Below are 23,497 nucleotides of genomic sequence, written 5' to 3' on the forward strand. Positions count from 1 at the left end.
TTTACTTCTATCAGTTGCCTTTTGTTAGACCATGCCATTCCTCTAGTAATTTACCTTTTACACAGTGTTTGGGGACGTTCACCATAATGTCAACCACTAGAGTATCTGGTGCAACCACATACTCCTGACCACCATCACACACCTGGAGTTTTGCATCAGTGCAGTGTAAACAACAGACAAGTATATGTATGATACCATAGCAGTGTACCTAGTAGTTGATGAAGGCTCCAGCTTGAGGAGGACCATATAGCTATGCTTCATTGATCTGATGAAAGGTAGGTGACAGTGTAAGGTATATACTTGCCAGTGTAAGTGATAGTGTAAGGTATATACTTGCCAGTGTAGGTGTCAGTGTAAGGTATATACTTGCCAGTGTAAGTGATAGTGTAAGGTATATACTTGCCAGTGTAGGTGATAGTGTAAGGTATATTCTTGCCAGTGTAGGTGATAGTATAAGGTATATACTTGCCAGTGTGGGTGATAGTGTAAGGTATATACTTGCCAGTGTAGGTGACAGTGTAAGGTATATACTTGCCAGTGTAGGTGACAGTGTAAGGTAAATACTTGCCAGTGTAGGTGATAGTGTAAGGTACATACTTGCCAGTGTAGGTGACAGTGTAAGGTATATACTTGCCAGTGTAGGTGATAGTGTAAGGTATATACTTGCCAGTGTAGGTGACAGTGTAAGGTATATTCTTGCAGGGTAGGTGATAGTGTAAGGTATATACTTGCCAGTGTAAGTGATAGTGTAAGGTATATTCTTGCCAGTGTAGGTGATAGTGTAAGGTATATACTTGCCAGTGTAAGTGATAGTATAAGGTATATACTTGCCAGTGTGGGTGATAGTGTAAGGTATATACTTGCCAGTGTAGGTGACAGTGTAAGGTATATACTTGCCAGTTGACAGTGTAAGGTATATACTTGCCAGTGTAGGTGACAGTGTAAGGTATATACTTGCCAGTGTAGGTGATAGTGTAAGGTACATACTTGCCAGTGTAGGTGACAGTGTAAGGTATATACTTGCCAGTGTAGGTGATAGTGTAAGGTATATACTTGCCAGTGTAGGTGACAGTGTAAGGTATATTCTTGCAGGTAGGTGATAGTGTAAGGTATATACTTGTAAGTGATAGTGTAAGGTATATTCTTGCCAGTGTAGGTGATAGTGTAAGGTATATTCTTGCCAGTGTAAGTGATAGTGTAAGGTATATACTTGCCAGTGTGGGTGATAGTGTAAGGTATATACTTGCCAGTGTAGGTGACAGTGTAAGGTATATACTTGCCAGTGTAAGTGATAGTGTAAGGTATATACTTGCCAGTGTAAGTGTGACAGTGTAAGGTATATTCTTGCAGGGTAGGTGATAGTGTAAGGTATATACTTGCCAGTGTAAGTGATAGTGTAAGGTATATTCTTGCCAGTGTAGGTGATAGTGTAAGGTATATACTTGCCAGTGTAAGTGATAGTATAAGGTATATACTTGCCAGTGTGGGTGATAGTGTAAGGTATATACTTGCCAGTGTAGGTGACAGTGTAAGGTATATACTTGCCAGTGTAAGTGATAGTGTAAGGTATATACTTGCCAGTGTAAGTGATAGTGTAAGGTATATACGTGCCAGTGTAGGTGACAGTGTAAGGTATATACTTGCCAGTGTAGGTGACAGTGTAAGGTATATACTTGCCAGTGTAGGTGGTAGTGTAAGGTATATACTTGCCAGTGTAGGTGACAGTGTAAGGTATATTCTTGCAGGGTAAGTGATAGTGTAAGGTACATACTTGCCAGTGTAGGTGACAGTGTAAGGTATATTCTTGCCAGTGTAGGTGATAGTGTAAGGTATATACTTGCCAGTGTAGGTGATAGTGTAAGGTATATACTTGCCAGTGTAGGTGATAGTGTAAGGTACATACTTGCAGGGCAGTTTGAAGTCAGTGTAGGTTACATTCAGTGCAAGTTCCTGTGTTTTCAGATTCCCAGGCCCTGACTGGAGCCATGGACTATACTGCAGATACGTACACTGAGATCGGAGACCTTTATGGAGAACAGGTTAGTCAATACAATCATCTCAACTGTACTCTTAACCATGAGGCACTTGAACAAACACCAGGTTGATTCCCTTCAATTTTCTCATATGAAAATTGTTATGTAAGATGTGGTGGAACATGTATGTAACATGTCATTCAGCATGTGGTGTAGCATGAAATGTTAATTGTTATGTAAGATGTGGTGGAACATGTATGTAACATGTCATTCAGCATGTGGTGTAACATGAAATGTAAATTGTTATGTAAGATGTGGTGGAACATGTATGTAACATGTCATTCAGCATGTGGTGTAACATGAAATGTAAATTGTTATGTAAGATGTGGTGGAACATGTATGTAACATGTCATTCAGCATGTGGTGTAACATGAAATGTAAATTGTTATGTAAGATGTGGTGGAACATGTATGTAACATGTCATTCAGCATGTGGTGTAACATGAAATGTAAATTGTTATGTAAGATGTAGTGGAGCGTGTTATGTAACATGTCATCTGGCATGTGGTGTAACATAAACTGTAAATTGTCATGTAAGAAGTAGTGAAATATGTATTTTTCTCTTTCAGCCATCCAGAGATACGTGGCAACTGTTTGAGTCCTTAGGGGAGTACAAGGGTATTCTCCATGTGTACCCTGATGTAGTGAAGGTCCATGAGGTCAGTGTTGTAGTACACTATCTATCCCCTCTTAGCCTTCCATTCATTGTAGCTAGTTGAGGTTAACTCACACATTTACTCTATTTTCTATTTGAAATATGAGATCTGCAGAGGATTGTTATTTTGTCAGTTAATCATTTTGTAAGGAAAAGAAAACATTAACTAAATGTTTCTTTATGTCCTTGTGGTTAATTTTAACTAGACCGCTATGACATGATTGTATTTACACAACGCGAAGAACTGACGTGACTGTAAAATTATTCACGGCTGTAATTCTCTCTTCAGACAGCTAGGATATGACTGTATTACTCATATTGTCCTCTACAAGAAGAACTAGTAAAGCTGTAAATCTCTCTTCAGACAACTAGGATATGACTGTATTACTCATATTGTCCACTACAGGAAGAAGTAGTAAGGCTGTAAATCACTTTTCAGACAACTAGGATATGACTGTATTACTCGTATTGTCCACTACAGGAAGAAGTAGTAAGGCTGTAAATCTCACTTCAGACAGCTAGGATATGACTGTATTACTCATATTGTCGACTACAGGAAGAATTAGTAAGGCTGTAAATCTCACTTCAGACAGCTAGGATATGACTGAATTACTTGTATTGTCCACTACAGGAAGAAGTAGTAAGACTGTAAATCTCACTTCAGACAGCTAGGATATGACTGTATTACTCGTATTGCCCACTACAGGAAGAAGTAGTAAGGCTGTAAATCTCACTTCAGACAGCTAGGATATGACTGTATTACTCATATTGTCCACTACAGGAAGAACTAGTAAGGCTGTAAATCTCACTTCAGACAGCTAGGATATGACTGAATTACTTGTATTGTCCACTACAGGAAGAAGTAGTAAGTCTGTAAATCTCACTTCAGACAGCTAGGATATGACTGTATTACTCATATTGTCCACTACAGGAAGAACTAGTAAGTCTGTAAATCTCACTTCAGACAACTGTGATATGACTGTATTACTCATATTGTCCACTACAGGAAGAACTAGTATGTCTGTAAATCTCACTTCAGACAGCTAGGATATGACTGTATTACTCATATTGTCCACTACAGGAAGAAGTAGTAAGGCTGTAAATCTCACTTCAGACAGCTAGGATATGACTGTATTACTCGTATTGCCCACTACAGGAAGAACTAGTAAGTCTGTAAATCTCACTTCAGACAACTGTGATATGACTGTATTACTCATATTGTCCACTACAGGAAGAACTAGTATGTCTGTAAATCTCACTTCAGACAGCTAGGATATGACTGTATTACTCATATTGTCCACTACAGGAAGAACTAGTAAGTCTGTAAATCTCACTTCAGACAACTGTGATATGACTGTATTACTCATATTGTCCACTACAGGAAGAACTAGTATGTCTGTAAATCTCACTTCAGGCAGCTAGGATATGACTGTATTACTCATATTGTCCACTACAGGAAGAACTAGTAAGTCTGTAAATCTCACTTCAGACAACTGTGATATGACTGTATTACTCATATTGTCCACTACAGGAAGAACTAGTATGTCTGTAAATCTCACTTCAGACAGCTAGGATATGACTGTATTACTCATATTGTCCACTACAGGAAGAGTAGTAAGGCTGTAAATACTCCACTCAGACAGCTAGGATATGACTGTATTAATTGCCCACTACAGGAAGAGCTAGGATATGTCTGTAAATTCACTCAGACAACTGTGATATGACTGTATTACTCATATTGTCCACTACAGGAAGAACTAGTATGTCTGTAAATCTCACTTCAGACAGCTAGGATATGACTGTATTACTCATATTGTCCACTACAGGAAGAACTAGTAAGTCTGTAAATCTCACTTCAGACAACTGTGATATGACTGTATTACTCGTATTGCCCACTACAGGAAGAACTAGTAAGGCTGTAAATCTCACTTCAGACAACTGTGATATGACTGTATTACTCATATTGTCCACTACAGTAAGAACTAGTATGTCTGTAAATCTCACTTCAGACAGCTAGGATATGACTGTATTACTCATATTGTCCCACTACAGGAAGAACTAGTAAGTCTGTAAATCTCACTTCAGACAACTGTGATATGACTGTATTACTCATATTGTCCACTACAGGACGAAGTAGTAAGGCTGTAAATCTCACTTCAGACAACTGTGATATGACTGTATTACTCATATTGTCCACTACAGGAAGAACTAGTAAGTCTGTAAATCTCACTTCAGACAACTGTGATATGACTGTATTACTCGTATTGCCCACTACAGGAAGAACTAGTAAGGCTGTAAATCTCACTTCAGACAACTGTGATATGACTGTATTACTCATATTGTCCACTACAGGAAGAACTAGTAAGTCTGTAAATCTCACTTCAGACAGCTAGGATATGACTGTATTACTCATATTGTCCACTACAGGACGAAGTAGTAAGGCTGTAAATCTCACTTCAGACAGCTAGGATGTGACTGAATTACTTGTATTGTCCACTACAGGAAGAAGTAGTAAGGCTGTAAATCTCACTTCAGACAGCTAGGATATGACTGTATTACTCATATTGCCCACTACAGGAAGAAGTAGCAAGGCTGTAAATCTCACTTCAGACAGCTAGGATATGACTGTATTACTCATATTGTCCACTACAGGAAGAACTAGTAAGTCTGTAAATCTCACTTCAGACAACTGTGATATGACTGTATTACTCATATTGTCCACTACAGGAAGAACTAGTAAGTCTGTAAATCTCACTTCAGACAACGATGGGACTGAAATACTGTCCACAAGATGTCATGATGTGGTTGCTGTAGTTCATTTGCAGAACTTACTTGATAATGTTTTGAGCCTGTAGGTACATTTCATGTCTTTGTTCCATTAGGGAGCCATTGGAAAGGCAAAGGAGTGTCAGAAGCTACAAGATGAGGGGAAGATGGGAGAGAAAGAGGTGCAGGATGTCATGCAGAAGGCAGACATCATCTCTTATGGAACACTGGCTGAGATGAACCACTTCCAGAAGGAAAGGGTCATTGATTTCAAGAAAATGACCAAGAGCTACCTGCAGGAACAAATCAACTTCTTTAAAACGGTAACTTTCAGATCTTCATATTGTATACATTTTCTGATTGATAATCAAATCATAATGAGGCTGTGTACTACAAATACTCCATTGTTAATTTGTGGGCTCCTCCTTTCTTAGTATCCCACCCCTGTCATTGCTGCTACCTCTTTAGTTAGGTGGTGTTTGATGATCATCTGAATGTGACTGCTCTATGCTGCTGGTACACTGCTGATACCTAGCTGCCACAATCAGCAAATTGGTCAGTAGATGAATTCCAGATTCATGAACCCTACCGTTTGGTACATCAGATCTACATCTCTTAGGGCCTGCCTCCCAGCTGACAATAATACAATGTCATACTGTTCAAAGTGGCATTAAACTCCTCCTGTAACACTCTCATGTCCTTGTTTTCAGATAACACAGAAGCTGGAGTCAACTCTGGCCAAGTTTGATGATGCATAATACAAGTGATTATACTAATAAGTGGACCAGAGTGAATGGAAAGACAGGTGAAGAGCATATATATTGCTGGCAGGAAGTGATGGTGGTAACATGATGTTTTCGGCAAAGACTCTTTGTCCAGTGGACCTGTGTACCTGAAATGTGTGTCTGGTTATCAGTATCTTGACTGAGCATTGACAGTTGACAAGGCCAGGATGTGTTTGGAAGATGGTGTTTGTGAGAAGATGAGATGGTACACAGCAGCCATCAAACTAACATTAGAGACAAATTCGTGCGTGGAGTCGAGTTGTAAACATGATGGCACTTGGTGCTGAAATTTTTCACAGGAACACCTGTGACAGTGATGTCACGACATTGCCACCGGACTCAATTGTGTTTTTATACTGGAGAAATGAATTGATTGTTCCTTCAATTTGTTTTGATCCTTCCAATGTGTTGAGCATACTACAGATCTATCTACAGGAACTTCAGAACAAAAAGAGCTATTTGAAAAATATAATGGCCATTACAGAAATGAACAGACAAGGTTTTCAGTACTCAGCTTGACATTTGACATTGCCATCCATTTGTATGCTCCATACTGATTGAAGACGTGTCCTCTAAGGACAGAAAGTTGTATAAATTCCAGTTGTTTATTTTGCTTTTAAAAGCAAAGGATAACATAAATTACCAAACTGATAATCAGTTGCAAGTGCTTTTATTTGTGATGAGTGATTAATTTACAAGAATTGTTAATGCTTGAACTTGAAGTTATGCAAAGTCAAGAACAGTTTCTGTTGCATAATCGGATCGGGGGAGTCTCCAGTGTACTAAAAACACCTTATATTGTTGAATGATAATCGTATCATATGTTTTATGCAAAAACTTTGTGGAATGTTTGTTGATTCCATGTGTGAGGCACTTATGATCAGAAATGGCATATCCATGAAGTAATTATGACATGGTGTACATGTGTACAGGGTGAAGTTACTCCTGCATGCTCCAATCTTGTAAGATGTGCTTATCTTTTGGCACAGTAGGTTAATCTTGTGATGGCAAGCAGGACTAAGGAGAATTGACACATCTTTTGTACTGGTTATGTTTAGTGTTTGGTATGAGAACCTAGGAATGGTATGCATTGTAAGACAAGTAATAGTTTAATTTTTACTTTGTGTCTTAAAAACCTCTGAAATAATATCTATTTTTATATCCTGAGAAACACAAATGCTGTACTGAATGTGTGTCACTAAGATGGTTCCAGCTGAAATAGAGAGGCATTCAAAATACCATTCATAGCAGCATTAAGTCCATCTCACACACTCTTCACTGTATATAGATTCAAGATGTCCATCCAGTCTGTGATGACTACCCTATTTTTGTAGAGAAAGTCCAACTAGGGCCAGTGACGTACATGATGCATGTATGCGACTCTGTAGAAACTGACATATTATTGGGGGGTATTAGTCAGCAGGGGCCAGAATAGTCCAATGTTCTATTTAACAAGTATGGGAATACTTTCCTGTATCAGCCTACAGCATAATTGAACATTTTGATTGTCTCTTTCCCGATATCTTCACTGCAGCCAGCAATGACCTTTCATCGGATTGCCAATGAAAATGGCAAGTATTCTTTTCTATGAGCACATTTTAATTTTCTTTCAGCTGCATAAAGTTTGAAAGTATCATAATGTCCTTTTGACCAGCTAGGATTATGATAGACGATAAGGGTCTGTTGTTGATGGACTGATAGTGAATGGTGATGTCCACCATTTATTAACAACTGTGAGTTACTATCATTGAACAGTGATAGTTGTCAGTATGCTTAAGTCAACTTGCTTCATTCTATACTCTTATGGTAGTGAACTCTGTTTGATTTGTCATGGTTGGGTCAAATATTTGCTACATATTTCAAATAATGAACAGTTAATCAATGGTGTTCTATGCACTGACAGGAAACATGAGGAAATGAAAGCATGTTTTTAAGTTTACATGATACAGTGGTTTTGCTATTTAACAGTTTGCTTAGATGGTGGGCAGAGCACCGGTTGTACCTATCTCTGATGTAGTTATTCTTGTGGTAAAGGTCTGATGAGGAATGGAGAAACGACTGATAACATACCCAGCTGAGTAGTTGCTGATGAAGGAATATCCCCGACTCTCACCCCTGAAGCTCATCAGAAGGTCTACATCCAGGAGCTCTACACTCTGGTTATATGCCAGTTAACATTATAACAATTCACATGCTCTAGTCATGATGTTCTTTAAACATTATCCGAGAGATTAATTTCTATTTTTTACTGTAAGTTGACGAAATACTGATAAATAATATTCCAACATGCTTGACAGCAATGATGCATGCATGGGTTTTAATACTAGTAGGATCCATCAAGACCTGGGTATAGTGTTATGTTGGTTTCACCAGAGTGATAAATGTCGGGGACCTGCATCTCGTTGGTCTTCCACATCAAGCTGACACACCGTGATACAACGTGAATACTGTTGGGTGTTACACCCAACTCTCTCTCACTCACACACTCTCTGAGGATAAGACTTTCTAAGCAGAATAACAGAAAAGTTTCTTATTGTTCATACATGTATAATTTAATTCATTTTCATGTCTTTCAAACCATGTGATAGCCACTTATATTTTACTGAATTTATCATAATTATATGTAGATTATGTACATTATTTAGTCTTTGTACTTCCATTTGTATTGCACTTATTAAATGCTTATCAAAGAAGTCTGAGGTTGATCAAAACACCTATCTTTTTTGCTCATTTGCACATTGCAGGTGAAATTTTAATCTATGCATGCTGTGAAACCTAGTGTATATATGTCACTGTTAATATCCGACAATGGAGCGAATGTATGTCTGATTTGTGTGGTGTCTAACCTGTGCATGTTTGTGCACAATGCTGTTGTGCAGTCAGTCCTGCCTTATGTTCAGGTCCAACCTGCAGGGAGTGCCATATAGGCTGTCATCAAAAACATAATTGGTTCTCAAAGGATTCATTTCTAGGATTTGGTATTGGGCATCATGTAAAAGTTTCTCATTTGGCAAGAGGATAAAATATGTAGTGATTTGAACAGAAAAAAGTCCCCTGAAATCTGAGGCTCAGATTTTGTATAAAAGTAATGATTGTATTGCAATCCATGATGCTGATGAATTCATTTTCCATGATGCTGATGAATTCATTTAGACAAAAAATAATAATGAAATTTCTAGTTTCAGTTTGTCAATTAGTCCTTTTTTATATACAGAAAATATGTATTTGATTTGGTTGACATTTGAAACTGGACTACATATCCAGGTGCACTACGGTGAACTTTAGAACCAAGACTGTGTTTGCTTGTTTTACAGCTTTCTGAAATGAGATGTTCTGTTTATACTCATATCAGTGAAAGGAAATACCCTTCTGGATTGTGGACATGACAAGCTGTGACAGTGTGAGTGTATGCCTGCCTTACTGACGGTTACAAGGATGTCTTGTTTAACATGTTTAGTGGTGTACTTTCAGTGAGGCCCCTTCTGTTCACAACCTAGGACCATACTGTACTGATAAATTACAAGAGTGTTAGCTAAGACTTTAATTGTATATGATACTTAGAATTACTAACATTTATTATTTTCTATCAAAATTAGGTAGGACCTTTGTACATTTGTAACACTACTGATTCAGTTTAAGTGAGTGCATTATGACAGAGTTCTTTTTTTCTAGATGTAGCAATGCCAATGCCCATGTTCTGTTGTATGTTAAACTTTCACAAACATGGCAAAAATGTCAACAACCAGGGAGATGAACTTGGGTGCCCAGCAGTTTGAATGTTAAGGGAAACATTTATTTTAAGGCAGCATGTTTTTCTAAAGTTATGCAGCCACCCCTTTAATGTGCGAAGTGTAACAAAATGATGCATTTGCTTTAAGCAAGCAATGAATGCTGTCAGATGTCCTGATAATGTGGCAGGTTGTGCCCTGGCACTTCACTAAAGTCAGTAGTTGTACAGATTTGATTTATATCCTACATTCTACAGTGATCAGTGTTTGATGCACATGTGAATCTAAAAATAAACTGTAAAGAATATTAAGTTTGGTAACCTTGTTTGTACAAGCAGTGCAACCCATTACTGTGTATACAACCAGATATTAAGCATTTCTGATGTTGTGCCAGACACAAGAAGGCCTTAGGTGTAAGCTTCACTAACTATTTCTTGCTACATGGTTAGGTTGACACTTCCTTACTCACACAGGGGCGGGTACAACATTTTGAGAAAGGGGTGGAGGTGCACTCTCTTGAGAAAGGGGGGTGCACACCTCATTTTCAGGAGAGTTTCAATGGTCATTAAATAATTTTCAGGACAGGGGGGTGCACAGCCCTGCATGCGCACACACACACACAAACACACCAATTAATCTGACATTTTAGGTCACAGGGTGTTTAATTGTTGACTGTGTCTTTGCTGAAATACCATGAACATAGAATGACACAGACATTTTTCCATATTCACAAGAAAACTCTGTTAATAGCAGAGCCCATTGTATGAATCCGACTATATCTTGAGCATGTGTTTATGAATAACTATTATAATACCAGTTTTGTGGTGAGGCCACAAACACATCTGTCTGGTCAGTATCACTGGTCTCCTACACTTCTGGTTGAGTAGGAAACTGAATGTAAGATAAGTGATTCTTTGACCGTTTTATTAAATATCAGATCATGAATGTACCTGAAACTGAAATTTACCATCTTGGCCAGATTGCCTCATTTTGATTTCACCAATAAAAGCTGTTGTGATTCACATTCATAATAAATCAGATCAGTGTCTGTGGGAATGCCTACATGCAAGTTCTGCCTGAATATATTACACCCGGATTTGACTGATATTATCATTGAGGAAGTCATGCATTTTGCATCTTCTTTTCTGAGTAAATTGCAGATGGCACTGCATTTTTGACGAATTGTCCTCAAAGTGTGAAGATAAATATGTAAACAGAAGCGACAAAACCCTTTCCACTTTCATAAGAAATCTCTGCTAAAAGCAGAGTCTGTGGTCACCATGTCAAATGGCCATGATCAAGGAATGAAGTTGATCCTATGTGAGATAGTGCTGTATAAAGATAAAAAAAAATCCTTTTTTGACATACTGCACCACTGATTTATTTAATGTCGATGCTGCAGATATACTCCAAACAAAAAGTATGGGAACACCACACAATTTGATAGTCATGTATAAACTTAACTTGGTGAGGTCATTTATACTCTAAGGTAAATGCAACTTTTTGTGCTTCATGGACACTTTAAATGACATGTTAGGACATGCAGTGAAGCAACTGAATCAATATTCTTTGACTTTGAGTGAAATGAAACATTGTCAAAACAGCGAAAAACAAGGGTGCTGAAACACACCAGCACCTTGTTTGATTCAAACACCCAAACACAACAGGCTACTGCATGTGGAAGACAGACATCCCATCAGTTGCTTCACTGCATGTTCTAACATGTCATTTAAAGTCCCCATTAAGCACACAAAAAGTTGAATTTACCTTAGAGTATAAATGACCTCACCACGTTTCAGTTTATATGTGACTATCAAATTTTAGAGTGTTCTCATACTTTTTGTTTGTAGTATATTTTCATTTTCTCACATGCCACATGTCATACAGCACAGAGTAAAACCCAGGAAAGATTTTCAACCAAGTGTCCATTTGGCTACATCTCTAGCTGTCTCAAGAAATGATGAAATATGTATTGTGTGAACAAACCTATGGAAACTAAGTCAGGAAAATGTGATGTGGACGTGTTTAAAACAGGAAGCAATGTCACCAGAATTGGAAATAGATCAATAATGAAAAGGTAAAGAGGTCATCAGAACAGGACCATTATCGTCGAACTGGAAGATTAATCTTTGAAACAAGGCGTGATGTCAACAAACCCTTAAGTTCCCTCAGAATAACCAGAATTGATGTCATGGTGACATGTCTCAACCAAATCTCTCCCCAACCCACTATCGTGCTGCCCATCCTCAGTTAGACTAACAACTAGTCTCTGAAATGAACATATTTTTTACTGAAAAAAGTTCATAGTAAAAAAAATATATATATATATAATGAAAAGGAGCCCTGAGACTGAAGCAGAGGAAATCTAGACTTGACACATTTTCTAGACTTGTGTGGGCTTTCTTGGATATATTTGCTTCAGGGTCTGTACGAGAGGCTAACGCTCAGTCTACATCCAGAACAACACACCACCAACTCCTCACAACCAAATTTAAACAATGTGTGTCTCATTAACTTTAAACTCTGAATTTCATTTGGAAAAGTGATACATACACAGTAAAACTTCATTTTTGCGGCCTATGTACGTGTGGGCTCGGTGGACTAGCCTAGTGGTTAATGCGTTCGCTCGTCACCCCGAAGATCCGGGTTCGATTCCCCACATGGGTACAATGTGTGAAGCCCATTTCTGATGTCCCCCGCCGCGATCTTGCTGGAATATTGTTAAAAGCGGCGTAAAACCACACTCGCTCACTCACCCCCATCTACGTGCAATACTTTTGACAAAAAGGGCATCAAACATATTTCACCTTTCTTCTACAACCAGCATCACAGAGCTTTTCTCATTAAAAGGACACTCTGTGATATAAGTGAAATATTGCTCAAAGCGGCATACAAGCCAGTTCACTTATCGTTTGATGAACGGCGATAGCAGTGCGTGTATGCAGTCTGTCAGTCATTAGCTTTCACTACACAACTGTATGCTGGAGGAACGTCACAGACAAAGCTCAAGGACACCTTCAGAACATATCAAAGAATTGTTGTGAGCAGTATCAAATATTAGAGAGTCATGCAATGCTTAATGAGATTAATCTTACCATCAAATCAGACACATCTCACTTTCTATGCGAACTCATGAGTATGAGCACTGACATGTCTCAATAAAAACGTCAGATGTTTTTGATGGCAAGGCTATCGTCAGCAAATCTTATGCAGACGCTCCACAACCATGGCTTGGGTGGTAGGCATACTGTCGGGGATTCTAATAGGTGGGTATGCTTCATAACTGCATGTGGCGACGGATGTAATGTGGCATAGGAATCATTTGGTGCTGTCTAATACCCGTTAAATCCTGTTGACCTGAAATTTGATTGTCCATACTTTAAGAACGAGGACTATTTTTATGGATATACAACTTTTTTTATTCCATATAGGCGACGTTTCGACATAGATTCTAATGTCGTTGTCAAGCAAGTGGTACATGGGAAGTAATTTTGGGTGATATATATACATAAGATGTTTGTACAATAGATGAGGGATGAGGCGAAAATGAGTCCATACATATATAATATACTCATGACGAAGAATAGTTGTTTTGTTGTCCTTTAAACGTATTTTGTTAATCATTCCATGTTTATGCTGACTTAACAAGTGGACATCATCAACGTTTACATATTATAATGCCTTGAGCATGCTATATGGAAAATAACCCGTCTTTTGAAAGAATGAAACAGTTGTTATATCCAGCGACACTACAATGTGAGATGGTACCTACACGTGTCTGTTGTGAGCTGATTCGAACGCAGCTACTCACTACGACTGAATGTACTTCTTGTATGACCACTTGTTCAATATCGCATAATCACTTCTTTGTCCTTCCCTTAGCCTCAACACCATGTTTGTCCTTGGTTTCTGTGGAGACAGTTCTGGAGGTACCAATCTTGCTGTCTTCCATCGGCTTTGATGTGACCTCAAGAACATCTTTGGCCTTCAGTATCACAACGTGCAGCAGTGGCATCATACTTGTAAGTGATGCCAATCGAACTAGGAACCACAGCATAACCCTCAGCATGCCGGTTCCGGAACTGGACGCTCGCATCGCCGTCCTAGTATGCAATGATCGATGTGAAACTGACACCGTGAAAGTGACCATGACCAACCTCGAGCATTGCTCCAGCCCCCTACATCTGTGGGTGAGCTGGGAGGACGAGATGCTGATGTTCGGAGAGGGGAGTGACACCAAGAAGGTGGCACTGAAAGGACTGCCAATGACGTACAGCGTTGCCCATGTAATAGTTGGTTCCAAAGAGAAGGCTACGTGGGCATTTGGTAAGTACCGTCGGAACGCTTCACTCAGTTGACTGAAATACAGGTTTATTGATGTATTCATCAGTAGCACGACCACATCTAGGCTTCCAGTGAGACTAGGGTAGACCTCCAACGTGATAACCAGTGGTCGATAGCGTGAGGATTGAGTCCCACAGACGGCGCATTCAGGCACATTCTTCATCGGTGACATTTTTCAGTTAACGAAGGTCATTTATGCATATATGAAGATATAGCTAAGCTTGGTAGTGAGTGAGTAAGTCTCAGGAAAACGTTTTTGTTTCCCCCATTTCGACATTTAAATTTGGAATCTTTTGGAGTTTAGTGCTAGTTTTCTGGATAGATCAAATTATGCAGCCCCCGACAATAAAACTTCTGTTCATTGGGTCCTCCACTCATTGTACCACTTATACCACAATGAGATATGATATATTGTCTGTAGTCAGGGGTCAAGGTTTAATGGATAACTTAAAATCAGATTTATGAAGGATAACGTATATATAGTTACCCATTTGTTAAAAGAAAAGACGAGAAAGAGAACAATTAGTCGATCTTGGTCTTGTCCACAACAAACATAAACCTATTTCCACTATGCAGTTTCGCCGCCGGCAGTTTTGCCTGTCAGGTAGTAATAACAGTAATATTAGGACAAAAACATGCTATGTCATACATGTGTGTTCTTATCCAGACTACGAACCGATACCAAAAACTGACGGCACAGTCGGCAACACTTCCGGCACTGACACGGGAACCGGAAGTATCGGGCTCGGACCTATCCTGAAGTCGTCCGCCCCTGACACGTCATCAGCACTTGGATGCATCTGCATGTTCATCTGCGCATGTGTGAAGTACAAAATAATGGTGTAAAGTAGTCAGTTTGTTTTATCTTAACCACTGTTCCTAACAATGGGCTTACTGGAAACAATAAACGTCATCATATCATTCCTGTCAGTGTTTCGTTAACAATACAGTGATATTATGAGATTATCCTTCTGAGTGATGCTCATTGTTTGATCTGGGATGTTGAACATACCCGACATATTCAGCTATTCCTCCCTAGTCCGTCAGTGTGAACAGTGGGTTATCAAGTTTATATTTCAGTATGCTCCGAAAGGCAGAGATATATACATCTGTGCATAAATTAAGCACCACCCTTTATTTTTACCAATTTTTGTCTGAAATCAAATTCTAAACTCTTTCCAAAAAATAGCCTTTATAATTTGATAGAGCAAGCATTTAACATTTCAAAAACGAAAACATTGAAATTACCATGTATTTTAATTAGGATAATTGCCTATATTTAAAACAGGTGTTTTTCTGTCCTAAAATAAGTTACCTTAGTTTGAAAAGTGAAAGTAATAATTGATTGTTGTGTGGTCTATAAATTCGTTATTTATTGTGAGTGGATGAAAGTTTGTAAACAAAGATTTAGGAAAAGTTACATTCAAACTGAAAAAAGGAAAATTTTAAAATGCAGTAAAAGTTGCTTTACAAACAAAACAAACAGGTTTTAGCTGTAATTATCAGTATCCGGCAAGGAGAAGTATTTATTCATTACAATAAACTCAAAATCATAAAAAAATTATTCCAAAATCTTATTAATGTGGCCTTTTTCAGTTTTTGTCAATTAGCACACTGAATTGTTGGAAAAAGGTCTGAATCTTTGACATTCGGGTTCTTCCTGATTATGCATAATTAAAGCTACTTGATGTGTAAATGTCATCTTGGTATATAACAGAATTGTAATTTTTAGTCAAATCTTAATTTAATTGTGTAGTTTGAGCGGGAGAGGAATAGTTATTTGGGGTAAAAATTCAGTCCCATCAGATTTTCATCAACATATTCTTTCATAAAGAATAGAAAAGGTTATGGTATTTGTAAAACTGTCAGTGAATAAACTTCTTTAATTACAGGTTGATCAAATTGATGGCTAAACCCTAACTTTTCTGTAGCATCACGTCTTATTTTCAAAATAGGGTGGTGCTTAATTAATGCACAGGTGTATATATAACTACAAGGGATGGATTTCTGAAAGTTTCCACACTTAAAGCCAAAGAGCCCTCAGGCGACAATACCTACCTCCGTAGAAACTACTAGTTCTTTTTCAACTACAACATTTTATACAGATTTTTACGAAACGCTATTTATTCAAACCAAATGTTACAATCAGAATCACAAACTTTAAAGTTATGGAGGACAACATCCAGTAAAGCATTGAAGTACAAATAACATTACAGCAGAGGGGAAGTCAAACGTTTGCCCCACCATATATATATATATATATATATAGTAGAACCAGAAATTATTGAGAATTTTAAGATTGTAATTTTTTTTTTCACTCATTTATCACGTATTAAATGTGAATATTAGCAGATTCAAAGACAGGTTAACAGTTAGTATTTTGTCACCATGGGCAGCAATGCAGGCTTCAATGCGGCGGGGCATACTACTGATCAAAGAAGTTAGAAAGTCGTGGTCCATGCTGTCCCAATACCGGACCACCTCTTCTTTCATTTCAGCAATATTTGTCAGATTTTTCTTATTGACACCTTCCTTCATAAGTCCCCAAACATTTTCTATTGGATTTAGGTCAGGGCTATAGCTTGGCCAATCTAATAATGTCATATTTTGGTTCCGAAACCAGGCCTGTGAATGCTTTGAATGATGTTTTAGGTCGTTGTCCTGCTGGAAAATCCAAAACTTTCCATAGAACACGTGAGCAGATGGAAGTAAATGTCCCTCGAAAATATCTGTGTTCCGCTCACTGTTCATGTTCCCTTCAAATACACAGAGGGGCGTTGTCCCTAACACAGATACGCCACCCCACACGTTAAATTTCGGACTTTACTTTGGGCACTGATACAAAGGTTTTTCAGTTTGTTTGGTCCAGAATTTCAGTGTACTAGGAAACAGCCACACAGAACTTTCATCTGAGAAAATCACATTGTCCCAGTTAAAATTTCGATGCTGTAAGCACCAGTTCAACCTTCGCTCCTTTTGTTCAGGTTTCATGATCGGTGATGGAAGTCCTCGACTTTTCTGCCAACCCATTGCATGCAGCTCAGTTCTAATTGTCTCCTTACAGACAGCCACAAGTTCCTCTACCAATCATATCCAGCCTTAAGTTTTCTAAACTCCTTCGTTTGTTTTTAGAAACAAGAATACCAAGCCGTCTCCTGTCACCGACAGTCAATTTTCTGGGCCTACCTGCGCCTCCCTGGTGTTCAATGCCATATCCATTTGCAATATTTTTCAAAACACGATAAACAGTGGACAAAGGGATGCCTGTTCTACTTGAAATCACTTTAGCTGATCTGATGTCCTTGTTATAATACTCTAAAATCAACTTCCTCTTCTCTAAATCATCCATACTGAGGATTACTGAAAATGTCGTCTGCTAGCAAGTAAGCAAAGGGGGATACCTCTTCACAAACTAATGAAAAATGATTAACGGAGTTGTCTCTCTTGAATGAAACCAAGCACTTGATAGCTGGTCAAGGTTGTTTAGACTAGAAATCCAATTAAACATATTCCTAAAATTCTCAATAATTCCTGGTCATACTATATATATGTTGACTGAATAATCAGTTATTTCGACATCACATGTACAATTCAATATGACTTTTATGAAGATTGAAGAACAAGAATCATGATATTCATTTGGATTTATTTGCTTCAATTATATGTAAACAGTGGACTAACTTCAGTGAGTGCATGTAAGCTGACAGTGACAATAACAATGCCCAGTCACAGAGAACAAAAGACTGGTTTTAACAGCTACCCCACCTCATCGCTTGTCTACTCAAGAGATAAGCTTTGTGAGATTGGGTCCCATTGTCTCAACACAAGTTGTGTAATCAAACCTGGGATTGAAGAATTCAATGTGTTTGTTAATCAGCTGATTACAAGGAAACACAGACACAAGACAAGGAGAGGCAAGCGAGCAGGGAAGTCAATTCACAAAATACCTCAAACTAAATCCGTCACTAATTCAAAAGAAAGTTTCCTGACAGTGTGTGTTTGGAATGCAAGGAGTGCTCGAAATAAAACAACTGATATCTGTGACTTTTTACATGATAGAGATTTAGACATTCTTTATATCACAGAATCTTGGATAAGGGATAAGGGTGATGACGTCATCAAAGCAGAATTAACACCAACTGGCTACACTTTAATCAACAAACCTAGGCAATCTGATCACATGGGCGGAGGAATCACAGTAGTCTACAAATCACACATAAAGTTAAAAGTTAACCCACAGATGATGAACATTCCGTCTTTCGAATTTCTGGAAACGGTTTTGGAACAGAGCAATAACCTGCATATCATCTGTGTGTACAGACCCCCACCGTCAGCTAAAAATAAACTTTCAGCCTCCAAATTTCAAGATGACTTTGAAAATTTTGTTCAACTTCAGAGCAGCAAAACAGGTGAAATTACCATTCTCGGTGACATGAATATCCATTTCGATGACCCATTAAAACCTGACAGAGAAAAAATTGTCACATTCCTGGACTCAATTGGACTTGTCCAAATTGTGCCAGCGCCAACCCACAAATGTGGACATATTCTAGACTGGGTAATCGTCAGAGACACAAACAAAGAACTTATTCAAAAAGTGACTGTTGAAGACCTACAAATGTCAGACCACTTCCCTGTGTTTCTCTCTTTCAACAAGGAAAGACCAACAAGACAGAAAATAACGAAAACATGTCGAAACTTTCGCAATATGGACATTGACAAGCTTAAAACAGATATTGGGAACTCTCCTCTCTACAAGGTGAAACCGAAGACTGCCACAGAACTTGCAGATCTATACAACAGAGTTCTATCAGAGCTTCTAGACAAACACGCCCCTCTTAGAACCAAGATTATATCCGTGAAACCAAGCTCAAAACCAACAGGAGGAAGCTAGAAAAGCAATGGCAAAGAACAGGCTTGGAAATACACCGCCAGATGTACGTTTCACAGAGGAACAAGGTGAATTGTTCCATCAGACAGGCTAAGACCGAGTACCTTAACACTAAGGTGCTGGATGCAGAGGCCAACTCTAAACAGCTCCATCGACTCGTCTCCAAACTGTGTAACAAATCCAGTGATACCAATCTGCCCGAGGACCAATCTCCTCAAGAAGCTGCTGCGAACTTTGCACAATACTTCAGAGAGAAGATCGAGAGAATTCACAGCAAGCTAGTAACTTCGGCTTCAACGCTAGATGACAACACATCCACTCCAGGTGACCAGTGTGACGAGTCAACTTCAGCTACCTCGGGCTATTTTGATGAAATACAACCTTTCTCAACCGATGAAATCGAAAAGATCATTAAGCTTCTGCCAGACAAGAGTTGTGAGCTCGATCCTATACCAACTCAATTTGTGAAATCATGCCTGGAGGTTTTAGTACTTCCAATAACCAACATCATCAATCTCTCAATATCATCAGGCGAGTTCCCTAAATCTTTTAAACAAGCTCTGGTGAGACCCCTTCTGAAGAAAAGTATCTAATCTTCCGTTCGTCTCGAAGGTGTTAGAGAAGGCTGTTTGTACCCGCCTCTCTGAACATCTGAAGAAACACAAGCTGCTTGACAAACATCAATCTGCATATCGACCAAACCATTCCACTGAAACAGCACTCATAAAAGTCACCAATGACATTCTAACAGAAGCAGACAAAGGAAATGTATCAGCACTGGTTCTTCTAGATCTTTCGGCAGCCTTCGACACTATTGACCATCACATGTTGTTGTCAAGAATGGAAAGTGACCTGAAAGTCAGGGGGTACTGCTCTTTCATGGTTCCAATCTTACCTATCAGATCGATCTCAAGTGGTTAAGATTGAGAGCAAAACATCATGTCCCACAGATCTCAGGAGTGGCGTCCCACAAGGTTCCGTGCTAGGACCAGTGCTGTTCTCTGTGTACACTACACCACTGGGAAGAATAGCAGACAAGCACAAAGTCAACCAACATCAATATGCAGATGACAATCAAATCTATTCTTCATTCCCTACCACAGAAGCCCTGCCATCGTTGGACACCCTTTCTGATTCCTGCAATGACATTCAGACATGGATGACTAAAAACCTACTGAAACTTAATGAAAGTAAAACAGAATTCCTGCTTATTGGGTCGAAAACAACACTTTCCAAACTTGACAAGCCATCTCTCCAAATAGGGAATACTGCCATAACTCCAACCCCGAAGGTCAAGAATCTAGGGGTTATTCTCGATGAAAGTCTGAAAATGGACAAGCAGATCTCCAACATCATTAGCACGGCCCATATGCATCTCAGGAACATTGGAAGACTCCGCAACTATCTGAGTGCTGATGCTACTTCAAAACTTGTCCTATCTCTGGTCATGTCCCGAGTAGATTACTGCAACAGCCTCCTCACCAACGTCAACAAAGATCAGCTACGTCGCCTTCAAGCCCTCCAAAACACTGCTGCAAGAATCATTACAAAGTCTAAAGTCTTCGATCACATTACTCCAATTCTAAATGATTTACACTGGCTACCAATCACCGGAAGAATTGACTACAAAACTATTGTAATGACGTACAAGTGTCTCAACGGAATGGCCCCTGACTACCTCGCAGAGTTACTGCCCCTGTATCAGCCCTCACGCTCACTGAGATCACAAAACCAAATGCTAGTGACAGTGCCTAACATCAAAACCAACTTTGGCAAAAGGTCGTTCGCTTTCAATGCAGCAATGAAGTTGAACGCGCTACCGCTTGAACTCAAAACCAGCGAGTCACTAACATCTTTTAAGACTGGCCTCAAAACATTTCTTTTCAAGTGTCAATTTCCATCTTAAGCGCACAGAGCATTTATTAGTGAATGATGCGCTATATAAATGCAATTATTATTATTATTATTATTATTACTTCTAGTATTGCATATCCGTGAAGATCCGGGTTGGAATTGATCTGCAGTAACCCATACTTGACGTAAGAGGCGACTAAGGGGATCGGGTCGTCAGGCTCGCTGACTTGGTTTGACACGTGTCATCGTATCCCAATTGTGTAGATCGATGCTCATGCTGTTGATCACTGAATTGTCTGGTCCAGACTCGATTATTTACAGACCGCCGCCATATAGCTGGAATATTGCTGAGTGCGGCGTACAACTAAACTCACCCATTCCCTCACTCTAGTATTGCACGAGTCCATCACATAAAATAAACACATTATTTACAGTACATAATGCATAAATATATAACACCACAAAACATAGAACCTCGGATACACACGTGTGCTGCTCTCATGCTAGTAATGAAGTGACATACTGTGGTGAGGAAGTCTACAAATTGACCATGACGAAAATGGAGGGTCTACACTAACATCTATTTCTGAAATTAAAACCGTTTGAAAACAAAACCCTGTCTAATTGACTTGATAAAATAAAACCAAAAGATCCCATGCACCCCTTCAATCTGCAGATATCTCGACGGACTTCCGCCACAGCGTGTCTCATGACACAGCCCGGGCTTTACACATGATGGCTGCGATCCTGCTACACTTGGTGTTCCGCCATTTCGAGTTGTGAGATGCCAGTAGAACGCAGCTTCCTTTACCCTTGCCCCGCTTGTTGTCCCAGTTGGTGTAGGCTGATGAAGACCCGTCGTCGTCACTGGTGGCCTTGTTGTCCACGTGTCCTGGAGCTGGGTACAGACAAGGAGACTTGCTGTAGCTGACATATATCTGTTGTGAGTTTGTGCTCACAGGTATAGTGTACAGGTATAGAGTACACGATTTATAGCTTGTGTACTTACTGACCACCTGTACAACCTGTATACGTTACTGCCACGTGTTCAACATGTGTACACATGTATGGGAATACCGCCTGTACAATATCCTACAAGACTAACGCTTAGCGTCTGAATATATATAATTTTGATAGAAACAATCAATTCCTTTTTAATTGGAAAGGAGACCCTGTGAGAAGGAAGATTCGGAACCTGAGGAAATCTAGACTTGCTCCATTTAGGGCTTTAACGTTGCAAACAGCGCTATACAGAAGGGACAATAACGCGGTTCAGGGACTGACCACAGTAAATATCCAATCAACAGGTGTATTACGTTGACGTTCATATATAACGAAACACCCAGTACCCCAGTATCAAAGGAAAAGGGGACATTGGCAGCACATCGGAAATGTGTCAAAGCATTTCTGAGCAAGTCTACTCACCAATATAGACACTGGGACCGAGTGTCTTTGTCTTCACGGTGTCTGCGACGAAGGAGTTTTCATGGTCACTGAGAACCGTGACAACCATGCTGTCGCCTCTGTAACACAGTATATACAACACTGACAACTTCGCTGGAAACAATCATCACAAACACCCTCAGTCAACACAGTATATACAACACTGACAACCTCGCTGGAAACAATCATCAAAAACACCCTCAGTCAACACAGTATATACAACACTGACAACCTCGCTGGAAACAATCATCAAAAACACCCTTAGTCAACACAGTATATACAACACTGACAACCTCGCTGGAAACAATCATCAAAAATACCCTCAGTCAACACAGTATATACAACACTGACAACCTCGCTGGAAACAATCATCACAAACACCCTCAGTCAACACAGTATATACAACACTGATAACCTCGCTGGAAACAATCATCACAAACACCCTCAGTCAACACAGTATATACAACACTGACAGCCTCGTTGGACACAATCATCACAAACACACTCAGTCAACACAGTATATACAAAACTGACAACCTCGCTGGAAACAATCATCAAAAATACCCTCAGTCAACACAGTATATACAAAACTGACAACCTCGCTGGAAACAATCATCACAAACACCCTCAGTCAACACAGTATATACAACACTGACAGCCTCGTTGGACACAATCATCACAAACACACTCAGTCAACACAGTATATACAAAACTGACAACCTCGCTGGAAACAATCATCAAAAATACCCTCAGTCAACACAGTATATACAACACTGACAACCTCGCTGGAAACAATCATCACAAACACCCTCAGGCAACACAGTGTATACAACACTGACAACCTCGCTGGAAACAATCATCAAAAACACCCTCAGTCAACACAGTTTATACAACACTGACAACCCCGCTGGAAACAATCATCACAGACACACTCAGTCAACACAGTATATACAACACTGACAACGTCGCTGGAAACAATCATCACAAACACCCACAGAT

At 39.3% G+C, this 23,497-nt stretch overlaps 2 protein-coding genes and 1 long non-coding RNA gene across 3 annotated transcripts in view; 2 read left to right on the top strand and 1 right to left on the bottom strand.

Annotated features, from left to right (window-relative positions):
* Positions 1 to 10,273, top strand: part of LOC124289110 (sorting nexin-33-like) — a 49,694-nt gene extending 39,421 nt beyond the window's left edge. The window contains exons 14-17 of the mRNA XM_046725712.1: positions 1,963 to 2,039; positions 2,602 to 2,691; positions 5,570 to 5,776; positions 6,164 to 10,273. Of these exons, the coding sequence (XP_046581668.1) occupies positions 1,963 to 2,039; positions 2,602 to 2,691; positions 5,570 to 5,776; positions 6,164 to 6,211 (422 nt within the window). The 3' untranslated portion in view covers positions 6,212 to 10,273. The remainder of the gene's footprint in view (positions 1 to 1,962; positions 2,040 to 2,601; positions 2,692 to 5,569; positions 5,777 to 6,163) is intronic.
* On the top strand, positions 6 to 1,268 carry LOC124289101. The gene is made up of 3 exons (XR_006901591.1): positions 6 to 655; positions 947 to 1,078; positions 1,203 to 1,268. It is a non-coding gene; the product is annotated as an uncharacterized LOC124289101 (long non-coding RNA).
* An 11,084-nt stretch (positions 10,274 to 21,357) lies between the features above and the next one.
* The window catches only part of LOC124289128 (cell surface hyaluronidase-like), a 36,244-nt gene continuing 34,104 nt past the window's right edge, over positions 21,358 to 23,497 (bottom strand). Inside the window, exons 35-36 of the mRNA XM_046725728.1 lie at positions 22,481 to 22,578; positions 21,358 to 21,953 (exon numbers count right to left, since the gene is read on the bottom strand). Coding sequence (XP_046581684.1) covers positions 21,763 to 21,953; positions 22,481 to 22,578 — 289 coding nt within the window. The 3' untranslated portion in view covers positions 21,358 to 21,762. The remainder of the gene's footprint in view (positions 21,954 to 22,480; positions 22,579 to 23,497) is intronic.

The sequence above is a fragment of the Haliotis rubra genome, unplaced genomic scaffold, assembly GCF_003918875.1.
Source record: "Haliotis rubra isolate DU_JTF1 unplaced genomic scaffold, ASM391887v1 Scf433, whole genome shotgun sequence".
NCBI classification, from domain to species: domain Eukaryota; kingdom Metazoa; phylum Mollusca; class Gastropoda; order Lepetellida; family Haliotidae; genus Haliotis; species Haliotis rubra.